This window comes from Bombina bombina, chromosome 3, assembly GCF_027579735.1.
Source record: "Bombina bombina isolate aBomBom1 chromosome 3, aBomBom1.pri, whole genome shotgun sequence".
Classification (NCBI taxonomy): domain Eukaryota; kingdom Metazoa; phylum Chordata; class Amphibia; order Anura; family Bombinatoridae; genus Bombina; species Bombina bombina.
In genome coordinates, this window is record NC_069501.1 from 1,027,700,502 (window position 1) to 1,027,717,021 (window position 16,520).

Genomic DNA, 16,520 nt, shown 5'->3' on the forward strand with positions numbered 1-16,520 from the left:
CCTTTAACAATACATGTAATGATTTCTCTAACAGCAACAAAGCTCTGTATCTACCTATGTCAAGTATTCGGTCTCCAGGCCTGTTCCATCTCCATCCTTCCAGCTGCTGGTGTTCTGTGTATTGCAAGCGTCTGTCATGAAACACCACTCGAAAGATGCTCTGGAGTGAATGAAAAGATTTTCAAGAGCCACAGCTAAAGAAACAGAGAATGTCAATGGCAAAAACGCCACTGTTTAAGTGCTAAAGTGTCAAAATGTTTATTCAATTAGGAAAAGCAGAGCATTTCTACGTTTTGGAAGCTGATGAATTAAGGAAGCTCCTACCTAGTTTTAATCAGATCAGTTTCTGTGTTACATAGATTAAAACATTAACGGACTGTAAGCTGCTCAAAGGTTCTGTCAACCCAATAAATTTTAAACTTGCCCACAAAGCTGCCCCCAGCGTGCGCGCGAGAGAGAGAAAAAGAGCGCGCGCGAGAGAGAAAGAAAAAAAGAGCGCGCGCGAGAGAGAAAAAAAAAAAGAGCGCGCGCGAGAGAGAAAAAGAGCGCGCGCGAGAGAGAGAAAAAGAGCGCGCGCGAGAGAGAGAAAAAGAGCGCGCGCGAGAGAGAGAAAAAGAGCGCGCGCGAGAGAGAGAAAAAGAGCGCGCGCGAGAGAGAGAAAAAGAGCGCGCGCGAGAGAGAGAAAAAGAGCGCGCGCGAGAGAGAAAAAGAGCGCGCGAGAGAGAGAAAAAGAGCGCGCGAGAGAGAGAAAAAGAGCGCGCGAGAGAGAGAAAAAGAGCGCGCGAGAGAGAGAAAAAGAGCGCGCGAGAGAGAGAAAAAGAGCGCGCGAGAGAGAGAAAAAGAGCGCGCGAGAGAGAGAAAAAGAGCGCGCGAGAGAGAGAAAAAGAGCGCGCGAGAGAGAGAAAAAGAGCGCGCGAGAGAGAGAAAAAGAGCGCGCGAGAGAGAGAAAAAGAGCGCGCGAGAGAGAGAAAAAGAGCGCGCGAGAGAGAGAAAAAGAGCGCGCGAGAGAGAGAAAAAGAGCGCGCGAGAGAGAGAAAAAGAGCGCGCGAGAGAGAGAAAAAGAGCGCGCGAGAGAGAGAGAGAAAAAGAGCGAGCGCGAGAGAGAGAGAAAAAGAGCGAGCGCGAGAGAGAGAGAAAAAGAGAGAGCGCGAGAGAGAGAATAAGAGAGAGCGCGAGAGAGAGAATAAGAGAGAGCGCGAGAGAGAGAATAAGAGAGAGCGCGAGAGATGTCTATTTCAGCACTAGAGGCGAGAAACACTACTCTACACAGTACACAATTACACAGTGCCTATTACCAGTAAGACATACGAATGCTCTAGGGTTTGTAGTAGAGTTAGTTTCTAAAACACAAGATAGAGAAAAAGAGCGCGCGCGAGAGAGAGAAAAAGAGCGCGCGCGAGAGAGAGAAAAAGAGCGCGCGCGAGAGAGAGAAAAAGAGAGCGCGCGAGAGAGAGAAAAAGAGCGCGCGCGAGAGAGAGAAAAAGAGCGCGCGCGAGAGAGAGAAAAAGAGCGCGCGCGAGAGAGAGAAAAAGAGCGCGCGCGAGAGAGAGAAAAAGAGCGCGCGCGAGAGAGAGAAAAAGAGCGCGCGCGAGAGAGAAAAAGAGCGCGCGCGAGAGAGAAAAAGAGCGCGCGCGAGAGAGAAAAAGAGCGCGCGCGAGAGAGAAAAAGAGCGCGCGCGAGAGAGAAAAAGAGCGCGCGCGAGAGAGAAAAAGAGCGCGCGCGAGAGAGAAAAAGAGCGCGCGCGAGAGAGAGAGAAAAAGAGCGCGCGCGAGAGAGAGAGAAAAAGAGCGCGCGCGAGAGAGAGAAAAAGAGCGCGCGCGAGAGAGAGAGAAAAAGAGCGCGCGCGAGAGAGAGAGAAAAAGAGCGCGCGCGAGAGAGAGAGAAAAAGAGCGAGCGCGAGAGAGAGAAAAAGAGAGCGGGAGAGAGAGAAAAAGAGCGAGCGCGAGAGAGAGAAAAAGAGAGAGCGCGAGAGAGAGAAAAAGAGAGAGCGCGAGAGATGTCTATTTCAGCACTAGAGGCGAGAAACACTACTCTACACAGTACACAATTACACAGTGCCTATTACCAGTAAGACATACGAATGCTCTAGGGTTTGTAGTAGAGTTAGTTTCTAAAACACAAGATATGAAATCTGCTATTACCATCATGGCTTCTAGATATCATGCTGGTGTGCCTCTCACCTTGACTAACTTTCCGTTTATTTCAGGCAGTTCTCCCAGTTTCCTGTTGTCCAACATTCTGATTTCATAGGACTGTCCTGTAAAAGGATTAAAAAAGCTTTTGAGTCTGTTACTACATGCATGGTGAAAAATGTTCTCTCAGACACTAAAATATCATGGAGTAAATCCATTCTCCTTCTTCAATGACACAATTCACTTAGAAATTAGATCAAAAGCTATTCTGGCTTCATTGTCACTTTATATATTATACTAGTCCTAAAGCCCGTTTACACGGGCCATTTTTTGAAGTACAGCGGTCCCACCCCTTGCTCCCTCTCCCCCCCCCCTCTCTTTTTGCGCTCCCTCTCCCCCTCTTTTTGCGCTCCCTCTCCCCATTCCCCCTCTTTTTGCGCTCCCTCTCCCCGTCCCCCCTCTTTTTGCGCTCCCTCTCCCCGTCCCCCCTCTTTTTGCGCTCCCTCTCCCCGTCCCCCCTCTTTTTGCGCTCCCTCTCCCCGTCCCCCCTCTTTTTGCGCTCCCTCTCCCCGTCCCCCCTCTTTTTGCGCTCCCTCTCCCCGTCCCCCCTCTTTTTGCGCCCCCTCTCCCCGTCCCCCCTCTTTTTGCGCCCCCTCTCCCCGTCCCCCCTCTTTTTGCGCCCCCTCTCCCCGTCCCCCCTCTTTTTGCGCCCACTCTCCCCATCCCCCCTCTTTTTGCGCCCACTCTCCCCATCCCCCCTCTTTCTACGCCCCCTCTCCCCATCCCCCCTCTTTTTGCGCTCCCTCTCCCCATCCCCCCTCTTTTTGCGCTCCCTCTCCCCATCCCCCTCTTTTTGCGCTCCCTCTCCCCATCCCTCTCCTTTGCTCCCTCTCCCCATCCCTCGCTATTGCTCCCTCTCTCCCCTCTCTTTTGCGCTTTTCCCTCTATTTTGCTCTCTGTCTCCCTCTTTAGCTCTTTCCTATCTCTTTTTTTCTCTCCCCCTCTCTTTCGCGCCGACCAATCCCGGCCACGCCCACGCTCCCACCTACCAAGCCCACTTTCGCCCCATCGCCGCAAACAGCATGTCAGGTAAGGCCAGGTGCGTTTGTCCTCGTGCTGTCTCTACTGCGCATGACAGCTTCGGACAAACACACTTGGCCTTTTATATTATAGGATTTGAACAGATGTTTAATATATAAGTAGCAGGGACTTTGTAAAATTAATTTAAAAAACAAACATTCTCTCTGATTATTTGTTATTCTGAATGTTTGTATGATTAGAATGTCATTACTTGATCACTTTCAATAGCAAACTAAATGCCAGAGCAGGTCATCACTTTGGTAGTAGTTTTGACAGGGATTATGATAAACTTTTACAGGGATCAGCAACATATTGCACTAGTGTCCTGTCTGGTAGCTGGAGTGATTAAAAAACACACTAGGGCTTGCCCTAGTGTGGGAGAAGTCAAATCAATAGACAGCAGCTTTCATTTCCCAGGTGATAATAAAAGGATAATGTACTAAAATTGTTTTCAAATGTATGCGTTTACAATGACTTGTACCAGCTGCAGAGTATAAAATCTATGCGAGCTTGCTCCATTAGCTTTATTTTCGTATATGAAATAGCCATCTGTTAATTGAAATCACATTTTTTTTTCACTTTTTTTTTACAGTTTCTCTCTATAGTTACTCAAAATATTTATTATCTAATCTCTCCATACACAATAGGACCAATACTTAAAGAGAACAGTGGAAAATTAACTTGTTAGTATCTTTCCGTCCAATCCCCCACTGGGATTTTCTCTAATCCTTGTTTACATAGCTTTTCTATAACTATTACTTAAGTACTGAAATTGTAAGTATAGGTTGGGATGCTACATACAAAAGCAGCTATTTTAAAAAAGACAAAATCAAGGTAAAGGAGCTATTTGTAAAAAAATTCACACACTCCAGTAGAAAAAATGGATAATTGGGAACGCATTAAAAGGAGGGGAATTACACTGTCCCTTTAAAATGGACATGAAACAAAAACAAATGATTCAGACAGTGCAAACAATTTTAAACAACTTTATAATTTAATTCTGTTATCTTATTTGCCAAGTTCTTCTGTATCCTTTGTTAAAAAGCATGCTTAGATAGGCTCAGGAGATAGCGGCTGATTGGTGGCTGCACAAATATCTCTTATTGGCTTACCAATGTGTTCAGCTAGCTCCCAGTAGTACATTACTGCACCTTCAATACAGGATACCAATAGAATGACGAAAAATTAAAGGGAAAGTCTTCTCCAGAATGTTTGTTTAAAAAGATAGATAATTCCTTTATTACCCATTCTCCAGTTTTGCATAACCAACACTTATATTAATATACCTTTTACCTCTGATTACCTTGCATCTAAGCCTCTGCATTCTGCCCCCTTATTTTAGTTATTTTGACAGACATACATTTAAGCCAATCAGTGGTGACTCATAGGTAACTTCACACGCATAACCACAATGTTATCTATATGGCACACATGAACGAATGCCCTCTAGCTGTGAATAAAAAGTAAAAATGCTCTGAGCTAAGAGGCAGCCTTCAACGGCAAATAAATTAGCATATGATCCTACCTAGGTTTAGCTTTCAACAAAGAATACAAAAAGAACAAACCAAATTTGATGACAAAAGTAAATTGGAAAATGGTTAAAATTGCATGTCCTACTTGAATCATGAAAGTTTGATTTTGACTAGACTGTCCCTTTAACAGAAGTAAATTGGGAAGTTTTTAAAATTGAATTCTCCTGCTCCGGAGTAAGCTTACGAGCCGGCCCATCATTGGTTCAGCACCTGGGTAGCGCTTGCTGATTGGTGGCTAAATGCAGCCAACCAATCAGCAAGCGCTACCCAGGTGATGAACCAAAAATGGGCTGGCTCCTAGATTTACTTTCCAGCTTTCTTAAATAAAGATACTAAGTGAAAAAAAGAAAAAAACTGATAATAGGAGTAAATTAGAAAGTTGCTTGCTCTATCTGAATCATGAAAGTTTATTTTTGACTAGACTATCCCTTTAAGGGAATAGAAGAGGGCAGGCTACCCCAGTCTAATTTTTTAACTGCACATGTGCAAGCAGAGTTCATGCTATATCTGCATATTAATTTGTGATTGGTTAGCAAGGGTTCTTTTGTCCTGGGGACAGGGAAATCAGTAAAACAAACAAAACAAACGCTCATTTGACAAAATAAAGCTGCATTATTTATTGCAAAATTCTACTCCAATATTAAGGTACATTGTTACGCAGCTTAAAATGTGTTTAATGTCCCTTTATCTGCTTTTAAAATGCAGTTTTTAACTGTAGACATACTAAACACACACACAAAATAAGCTTTAGTGTTGTTCAAAACTGACAGCTGTAACTCGCTGAGTAGCAACACTCTGCAGCTCTCTCTGGCAGCCAAGCGGTTAAAAGTGAAACTAATCAGCTTATAAGATTAATATTTACTTCTGTATTCATTAAGTTTATGACCCATGCATAAGTAAAGTTGTGACAAACCCTTTACACTTCAGGTGCTGAAAATATTTAAGTCTGTGGAAAATAGTATTTAACTTTTCCTAATAAACTTGGACTTTTTAATGTATCAATCTTCCCTATGTACAGGTTTTCTCATGAGCAATCAAAAGTGGGTAAGCAACCCATATACTTCTCTTAAAGTGGCAGCTGTACCTTGATTGAGATAAGTGAGCGTCTCCTCGTGGAGTTTAACAGCAGGAGAGGTAGCTGTGCAGAGTACATACTGGAAAGGTAATATTTTGTTCTCATTGTCGGGTGGCAGGTTGGATTCTTCTTGCTTGAAAATAGGCAAGGCAAGCACATCACTGAAATAAACCAACATGGAGAGTAATGCATTAAAGGGGGGAAAAAAAATATTATATAATATACACACGCATACATACAGTAACCTATCAACCATTTTGAATACATTTAAAAAACAGTTGCAAGTACTAATTTAATTTAAAAAAAACACAAAACAAAAAAAAACAACAAATATAATAATTACTATGAATCAATGTCTTCATAAACAAAAATGACAGGGTGCTTACGGGCGTGTGTATATAGCTTAATTACACTTAAAAGAACATGAAACCCAAAAAATGCTTTCATGATTCAGATAGAGAATACAATTTTTAACAACTTTTTAATTTACTTCTATTATCAAATTTGCTTCATTCTCTTGGTATCATTTGTTGAAAGAGCAGCAATGCACTACACATGGGTGAGCCAATCACACAAAATTTTTATACATACATACATACATACATACACACCCACACACCAATCAACAGTTAGAACCTAGGTGCTCTGCTGCTCCTGAGCTTAGCTAGATAAACATTTCAGCAAAGGATAACAAGAGAAGGAAGTGAAGGAAGCAAATTAAACAATAGAAGTAAATTAGACAGTGGTTTAAAATTGTATTCTCTATCTGAATCATGAAAGAAAATTTTTGGGTTTCATGTCCCTTTAAAAGCAGACAGAACCTTCATAAAACTCTGTTGGATAGCCAAGCTATAACCTTAATGAAAAGGGGAGAATGAGGGTTGTACCACAAGAATCTAACCAGCAGGTAACAAGCAAGCAACAGGAAAGAGTGGTTCTTGCACAAGTTTAAATTGTCGAGGCCTATTTACCACATAATGTAGTTTGAAGGGATAAAACGGAAGGGGTGTATACAGGGAACAACAAGTAGCTGATCTGCACAACTGATCAATACAAGAATTATTTTACTAGACCCAAGATAAAGTCACACATCTGTGGTATGTACCCTTGCAATTAAAAACAGATTTCCCCAGGAGTTTCTGGACAAAGGCTTGATTAGTTTTGCATGATTCTAAATTTATCTTTATGCAAACACCTTTCACTGTGAAGTATCAATATATTTCAGTTTTAATTGTCGACATGTGAATGTATGCTGTTCCATTCTGCTAACAACTGTTTGAAGTATCAATATACTTTAGCTCTAATAAGTTTTACTTATGTCACTATAGGATTTATGTCTATTGTATGGTTTTTAAAATCTCAAAGAAAAAAATATAAAAAAACAAAAAACAGATACAAAAGACTGATTTTTCACACAGCCTTTGAAGCTTCCAAATAATACTTAAGAGACAGTAGTCATAATTAGACATTCATGATTTAGACATAAGTAAATTTGAAAGTTGTTTAAAATTGTATGCTCTATTATTTAATTTGCTTCCTTCTCTTGTTATCCTTTGCTGAAAGGTTTATCTAGGTAAGCTCGGGAGCAGCAAATAACCTAGGTTCTAGCTGCTGATTGGTGGATAGAGATAGAAAGATAAAAAATGTGTGAAAACATCAAGCAGGGGATCTGCACACGCAAACTTCCAACTTCCAGGGTGCTCTGGGTAGGAAAGTAAACAAATGAAATAAACAGGTCCCGCACTCTCGGCTGTGAAAACACAAACTTCTTTAATTGAACCGTTAGCCCCTTCCTCAGACAGAAAATATAGTGCAACTTACTCCTTTTAAATACCCTCCACAATGTACTGTGAATGCTGAACATATGCAGCGTCTCATCTGCGCAACTGAACATGTTTAGAGAGAACTACGGTGGCCGCATTGGGACAAACTAAAAGACGTTACAAAAAAAAAAAAAAAAAGGCAAGTAATGAAAATCAAGTGTAATTATAAAATCCATACCGTTACAGCACAAAATTAATTTGACCAGGGAGACAAATGAAACCTACCTACCGCAAAATATGCTTTAACTAGGAGGGAAAATGTCAAAAAGACATAAAAATTATGAATACAATTTTAATCATCCCTGTATAATCTAATAACTGACAGACTCAGAGTATGACTATCAGATTAGTATGAATCTATGGCTAGCTGTACTACACAATATACTATTACGTGTAAAATATGTATAGACAGGATCATTACAAGAAACATTGCATATCAAAATGGGTATTAAGGCCCCACGTTACTAAAGTATCTAAGGTGTAAATCCACCTGGTCTCTTTTTGCAAAAATAATTTGGCCCTATTACCCCATCTCAGTAAGGGAGGCACTTGATCAATGATCACGTATCGCAAATCGGCCACAGTATGTTTGTCAGACAGAAAGTGTCTAGCCACTGGCTGATCACTTTCACCAGTGGCTAGGGCAACACGTATGGATGCCCTGTGATTGGCCATACGGCTACATAGATAACTTGTTTTGCCAACTTAATATCTGCCACAGCAACAGTGCAGCATGTACACTATAAACTTGGTAGTACATGCGACTCTGTGCTTAATGGCATAGCGTTTGTTGTGCCATGGGTGGACAAAATGGGTGGTTTGCACCAACCCATTACAGGTAGTGCAACCAATACACTTAAAACAACCATGTTTAGGCTTCCCTAACCAAGTCTTGTTAGTATAACTTTGGACGTTGTCAAGACGCATCAAGTAGTCCCTCAAAGATCTTTAACGTTTATAACCAACTCTCGGATGGATGATATTTTAAAGGGTAAGCGTTCATCCGTGTTGATGATGTGCCAATTCGCCTGTATGAATATTGTTACATTGCAATTTACTGCATTTTCCATTTTTAACTTTGCTTTTAGTCGTTTGTCCCAATGCGGCCACTGTAGTTATCTCTGAGCATGCGCAGATGTATACATACACACACACACCCAATTGTCATTGGCTCACCCATGTGTTCATTTAGAAACCAGTAGCGCATTGCTGCACCTTCAACAAATTATATCATGAGAATGAAGCCCATTTGATAATAAAAGTAAACTGGAAAGTTGTTTAAAATTTTACGTTCTACCTAAAGCATGAAAGAATTTTTGGGGTTTCCTGTATCTTTAAAGTACAAAAAAGGCCCTTAGTGAAGAAGAAAATTTAAAAAAAAAAAAAAAAAAAAAAAAAAAAGTGCTTTAGTGCTTTTCACAGCTTACAAAAATTGCACATTAACATTTTCTGGGAACTCATACCATCAAAGGGAAACATATAGATAAGATGTTATGGACTAGAGTTTTTAATACCTCCCTGGCTTTGTAAACTACTCCCTAACAAGATCAAAATAAAATGGACACAACAAGCGTTATCAATAGTACTAAGATTCAGAACCACGTAGGGTTATCATTCAAAGTTCAGAGAAAAAAAAAAAAAAATCCAGACTGGGAATTTGTAGACTAGTTTAAAAACCCAATGGAATCCTCAGAATGCTGTTCTGTCTGATAACAAAATTATCTGTTCAGTTTTTCTAACGATATCTCTTCCACTATCATCCAGGGGTCTAATTGGCAGTCCTATGGTGTTTTGAGGCCTCGCAGGTCTGACCCAAACAATGAGAGAATTACACTGGACAAATTGTTACATAATCCATACTCATACAAAACAGATCACAGATGACTCAATGAGATCTAGTAATGGCTGAGACCTTGAAAAAACTCCCTGTGAATTTGAGGGAATGGGTACCAGAATGACCTCTGAAAGTGAGCCATAAGTGTTAATAATTGGGTAAAAGGCAGAGTTTCAGCAGACACCACCAGAACAAAAAGGCAGTAAATTGTATTTCATAAATCTATTAGTTGGCCAATTTTCTTTCTCGATCAGATAAAAGAAAAATAACATTTGTTTAGAACAATGTAAGTTTTGTTTTTATTTAACAACCACATAAACTAAAAGTTTACACATTGCTTGATTAATATCAATTGTCTGTAGTATGTGAACCCACAGCCAGCTACACTAACTGGTTACACCTTAAATTCCCTAACCCTAATTCCCTAAATATTTTAAAGGGGCGATAATTTCAAAGTTTCATGATTTACCTAAAGCCTGTAATTAAAAACAATTTTCCAATATACTTTCATTATAAAAAAAAACCATGCACATTACTTTTATATGCAATTTTAAGGCCTAGCTCCTACTGAGCATGAGCAACAATGCATAGTATATACATTTTGTGATTGGCTAATTGTTGTCACATGTCAAATGGGGAGAGAAAATTGGATTAAGATTGAAATTTGCCAGAAAATGTTCTGCTCATTTCAAAGTAACATCGTCTTTTTATTTTGTATTTGTCAGTTATTCGATTCTGCTGTATATAGTGGTCCATTAAACGTTTACCATCTATATTACCTTTATTTAGCTGCATCAAAGTGAATACTTTGGTCTCGGTTTCTCCTTATTTGAAAACGTCCAATTGTTTACGGCCAATAACTCAACATGGGGGAGACTTGAGGTGTGAAGATCTACTGCAGCCTCTTAATTACTACATAGCCAGCAATATTAAATAAGAATGTAATATTTTGCAGAACACATAACTAGCCATAATTACATATTTTAGATGCTGGGAAACCCAGTTATCTAACAAGCCAAAATATACCTAAGTAGGGGGGGGGGGGGCAAGGTGCTACAAGAAAGATTCTACCAAGTTTATTTGGGGGGGGTATGTTTGGTGTTTATAGATTGATCATTTGAGTAATGAAAAATATTATGACCTAATTTTTCATGTAGTGGGCACAGGAAGAGGAATTTTCCAGCATGATAACAATCCAAAGCACACTGCCAACATCACTAGAGTTTCTAAAGAAGAAAAAAGTGAAAACTATGACCTGGTCAAGTATGTTGTCTGACTTGAATCCAATAGAACACCTTTGGGGGATTTTAAAAAGAAAGCAAAGAGCTGCTGAAAAATGGCAGAACATCTCCAGAAATGTGTGCAACACTGGTATCCCTCCATGCCAAGGAAAATTTAGTCAGTCTTAAAAAATAAATATGGACATACAAAAAGTATTGAAAAAATAAAAGATTTGAATCTCAGTAATGAAAGGTGTACCGACTTCCTACTGTAGGGCCTGTATTTTTAATATACTGTAGTAAAAAAAAAAAAAAAAAGGGTTTTTGTTCTTATGTAAAATTAAAAACATAGTGTAACACTTATAAGTAATGCAATTACTGTAAGGAGATATAATTTTGAATAATTTGACATTTAATTGATATTGCACAAGGGTGTACTCACTTCTGTTGTATAGCGTGTGTTGCTCATTTATGATTAAGAACCACAAGTAAAACTACTTTCTCTAAAGATTTCTCAAGCCCTGTAAAAATGAAAATTTTACTAACTTCTAATGCATTAACTCCTTTTTCCTTTGATCTTGTTAACTTCCAAGTTACATTTATTTATTTATTTATTTTTACAACTATTTACTAAAACCTCAGAACGAGATAAATGATCAGCAACATCTGTATTGTAAACACAGTTACTAAAAAATAACAAAGGGTCATCACTTTGTTGTGTGCATGGATAACTTAGAATTTTGTTTATGGTTGAACAGGCTTGGTGACTTTTAAGTGCCACCCTATTTATGACAAAACAGAAACAATTATACCACAGTTCAATCTAAGAAATTATTGAAGAATTAGAATTACAAAATGCTTGTTAACTCTTATGTTTATTTACATTTTTAAAGAATAGTGTTGGTACTTTACATGTAGATGTGGCGAGGCATTAAAGGGATACAAAGGTCAAAAATGAAATGTGCATTTCAATTTGAAATAGACATGTTTGCCATATACTTAAATTAGCGAAATGTTACTGTTTTTCAGCGGCATACGCACATAGCCTTTGAGGGCCCGTGCACCAGTATTCAAGCCAAATTGTGTAATGTTATGTTAAATTAGCCCTTACCCATAATAGAAAAGACCATAGCACAAGTTAAAAGGATACTAAAGTCCAAATTAAAAACCCTATGATTCAGAAAGAATGTGCACCTTATAAAAAAAAAAACAAAAAAAAAAAAAAAAAACACATACTTCCATTATCATAACGTGCACACTTTTCATATGTACACTTTGAGGCTCCATCTCCAACTGAGCATGTGCAAAACTGTACTGCTAATGGCAGTCACATGATACAAGGTGATGGAAAAATTGATTAACTCATTACATTTTTCCAGAAAATAGTCTGTTCATTCCAAAATCAAAGTAAGTGCAAATGCATTTTCTTTGATTGTGTATTTGTCAGCTATTCAATTCTAATATATTTAGTGGCCCTTTAAACAATATGTAAATTTATTCTGCACACTACCATTGAAGAGAAACAGAAGAAAAAAAAGTTACACAACAATTCTATTTACTGGTTAGTACATTGAGATCTACTGGTAGTCATGCATAATACAATACAAATCATGTACTACAAGGTGCCAACCTGACACAAAGTAACTTAAAGGGTCAGTGTACTCTAAGATTTTCCACTTATTGCATTTTCAATGACTTGTTATAATAGTATTACCGGAAACTGTATTGGAAATTGTGCTGTTAGGTTTCTTTTTGCAATTGAAATAACTGGTATTGGTCACAAACACACCTGCCTTTGTGTAGACAGTGAGAGAGATAAGATAAAGGTCTACTCTTTTGGCAAACAATAGCATTGTCCTTGAGAACAAGGTGTCATGGTTTTAATCAATAAAAACAGCCATTTCAAATACAAAAAAAAAATAAGATAATTTAAAGGAGCAACTTCCAATATATTAAACAAAAGTAATTTGGTAAAACAAGTAATTGAAAACAGTATTACAGTACACTGCCCTTGTAAGAGTCTTTAAGCCATTTGAAACTTTACCATGCATCATGCCATTAACAGCCATGCTCACAACCTCAAACAGAAAGCAAATGGCACAATGATCTCTTACAGAATCCCATTCTGAAAACTATGGCATGCTCCACTTGTCACTGATCATACTGCCCTTCCTGACAGGGTCAGTCTTGAGTACCATAGCATCTACTGTGTCAAACACCATCTGTTCACAAAACTAGGCCAGGAATCTGTGCTCCAACTTCAGTCTGTTCTTTGCTTGACTGAGTAAATCCTATGCTGCACGATGAGTGGAAATATGTTATGTCTGCACTGATATAACAAAGACGCTTTATTCCCTAATCCTCACTGGGCAGTCCTTCAATATCTATCCTCTCATATGCCAATCTCCAAGTCCTTTCTCTTACTCCTACCTTTTATTAGCACAAACAAAATAGTAGTAACAGTGGAGCTTACCAAACTATAGAAACCAGACTAAAATGGAGGGACTAGAAATTTGCATTGTGTACATTTTGTGTTACTTGTCTGGTCAGTTACCTCCAAAAACATGAGTTATAAACCTCTAGGTTGATACCCGTAATACATTATCATGGTATTTAAACCTTGATTTTGACATTAACGGGACATTAAACTAACGTGCACAGCTACAAAAGCATAGTAACTACTCACTGTAGTTGCATTTCATCCAGTTCCTGCAGTTCTTTTCAAACCAATTTTCATGTTTTAATAGTTTAAAGGTGCCAAATACTGAAGCTCAGCCTCTTCATACTGGGCGCTGCCATCTTGCAGCTCAAGTATTCTCACAGCTTATGACAGAGCCAGTGTGCATTTACACATCAATGACATCAACTTTTTGACAACTGAATAAAGTGCTTCAGGTTTGGGAGCATGATACAAAGCAGGAGCTGTACATTGCTATATATTATTGTTGAGCGCTTTTTAAATATCTTAACTGTAAAAAAAAAAAAAAAAAAAAAAAAGCAATAAAATGTAAAGCTCACATGATGTACCATGCACCTAAAAAACCAAGCTAATTATACAGCTGTAAAGAAGTAGAAAATATAACAGATCTGAGTGTGCACTGCTTCTTGTCACAGGCTGTGAGAATACCTTAGCTCAGTGCTTGACAAATCTGTTTACAAATTAGGAGCCAGTAAGAATATTTGGTAGCCAAACAGTTGGATTTGTATATAGATATATGGAGAATAACCCAAAAAGTTAGGAGCCAGGGGTAAAATGATAGGAGCCAGTGGCTCCCAGGTTTGTTGAGCCCTGCCTTAGCTTTAAGATGGCGGAGCTTCAGTATCTGGCACCTTTAAGCTATTTAAACAGGAAGAGGATGAAATGCAAACAGTGAGTAGTTACTAGTCTTTTGTAGTTGTGCACAGCAGTTTAAGGTCCCTTTAACATGCTGTACATTAGTTGTATGCCGTGTATATGGTCGCAGGCAGTAAGCTTTCGTTTGTTTTCTGAGCCGGATTTCTTTATGTGAAAGTACAATACACAAAAAAAAAATCTAAAATTTGCACAAATTTTTGTGTGCTGCACTTTTACACACAGAAATACAGCTCCAAAAAAAGCTAAACGCTGCTGCCTACGGCCATATTGGGCATTCATAGTGCACAGAATACAATAAATGCACTTGTCTAATGTACGTGTTATTAACACCATAATGGTTATTAACCCCTTGGCTGCCACCACAATAATTGGGTCTGTGTGCATCAATGAGTGATATATAAGATGTATTTTAAGACGATTTATGCAATACAAATGGAAAAAAAAAAAAAAACTATTAGCAAAAAAATTTAGAGAAAGAAAGAAAACAGCGCACAGATTAGGTTTCTATATACAATATGATTATATATATATATATATATATATATATATATATATATATATATATATATATATATATATATATATATATATATATATATATATATATATATATATATATATATATATATATATATATATATATATATGGACATACTCTTACACATGTGACCATAAACTAAATCAGACTAATATTTAAGCCCCTACAAAATTTCCTATACACATAGTTATTTTCAGAGAACATTGCATCCGACGGGACGCGACTACACATAAATATTCACGCATAGATTTTTTTGACTCCATAGGGTTAGACATGACGGTTGGCTGTGAAATAGGTTCCATTACTTGGTCCAATCATGCGCCAGTGATGTGCACAATAGACTGGCCTGACATTCCTCCTACTACATACATATGGTGACTAGACGACTCCTTGCTGGAGATACCCCTTATAGCAGATGACATCCGCAAATCCCTGACGGAATACTTTTTGATCAATGATCCATCAGGCACCTCGTTAGCAAACACATGGGAAGCATATAAATGTGTTATCCGTGGGGCGTTCCTCAAACACAAGGCCAGATTGAGCAGACAATACAGAGAGAAACATACACAACTTTTACAGACAGTCTGGAATCTAAACAAACAAAACCCGACTGACGGAACAACTAAAACCCTCATCACTGAAGCTAGAAATGAACTCAAGAACCACCGTTTAACAGCCTACCATAAATGCATGCTTATGATTAAACAGCAATATTATGAATGGGGCAACAAACCCGGCAAATTGCTGGCTAGATCGATCCATAGATTGCAGCTTAAAATGTACATAACACGGGGGCGGAGTTAGCGACTGAACTGTGCAGACGTGCATGTGCTGAGCTCCTGAGCCCTAAAACCATAAAACGCTATATAAGGATTTATTTTTTGGGTTCCTTTGCCCAACTTGCTATCAGAAGCACTGTGGACACTAAATAGGGGCAAAATATTATACCCAAATTGACCTTTTGGGCTCCCCTACGCAGAAACTCTCTGCTGCACCGCTGCGGTACACAGACCAGCCTTTCACCGCTCATTGCCGAACTTGCCAGAGAGGTACCCCGAGTGAGACTGCCGACTCCCTTACCACCCAGACCAACTGGCCTGCCTCTCGTGCCACTAACGCCACTTACCACCAGCAACGGACAGACTTCTAACTGGTCCCGCAGCTAGTGCGGCAGCTCTCCACCTACTCCGGAGGGTCGGGGCTCCGCTCCGGAGTAACAGCTCAACCCGCCTTAGCCTGCCCAGCCTCTGATAGAGCCTCATCCTACCGCATCACTCCGGAGGGTCGGGGATCCGCTCCGGAGTGCTTCGCTGCTGCTCTCTCCCACGCGAGTGGGGCTGCCCGGCATTTGGGAGCTCTCCTGAACTACCTCTGAAATACCTGAAATTACCGGACCTGTGGTTGACCACTATACTGATCATCCCTACCTCCCGGTGGGTCCGGTGACCCTGAAGATCTGCCAGATTTCTGTGGTCCCTGGGGACCAACCGCGATCCTTTTCCAGCAGGCCTTAAGAAAAGGCGCGAAGACCCGCCATCTTGGGGCCCTCTCACCTTTACAGCTCCTCCGCAGAGTGCCCGGCGGTTTACACGGCTCACGGCCCCTGAGATATACTATCCATCAGCTTTTTCATAAGTGCCCCACTGCAAGACCGGGTAAGAACTAGCTTGCTCAGCTGACATCCTTCTCTATCTCCTCTGATCCCGGTGAGTAGCCAGCATACATGTAACTTTGTCACACGGCAGCAGATACAATAAGAAGCACCCCTGTTATAGAGACTTTTCTCTCAACCATTCCTTCCCAAAGAAAGTAACTTTGCTGGGACTTACTCATTACCCACGCTAAACGGAACTTACATCTGCCACACATTTAATACTGCTTGCTGGGAAAAGTTGTACTCTCACATACACCTAAGGCCACACTTTATG

The 16,520-nt window shown here is 39.6% G+C and overlaps 1 protein-coding gene across 1 annotated transcript in view; it reads right to left on the reverse strand.

The window, feature by feature from the left end:
• TFCP2 (transcription factor CP2) overlaps nt 1-16,520 on the reverse strand; it is a 124,342-nt gene that overhangs the window by 91,668 nt on the left and 16,154 nt on the right. The window contains exons 2-4 of the mRNA XM_053708222.1: nt 5,829-5,980; nt 2,181-2,257; nt 55-160 (exon numbers count right to left, since the gene is read on the reverse strand). Of these exons, the coding sequence (XP_053564197.1) occupies nt 55-160; nt 2,181-2,257; nt 5,829-5,980 (335 nt within the window). The remainder of the gene's footprint in view (nt 1-54; nt 161-2,180; nt 2,258-5,828; nt 5,981-16,520) is intronic.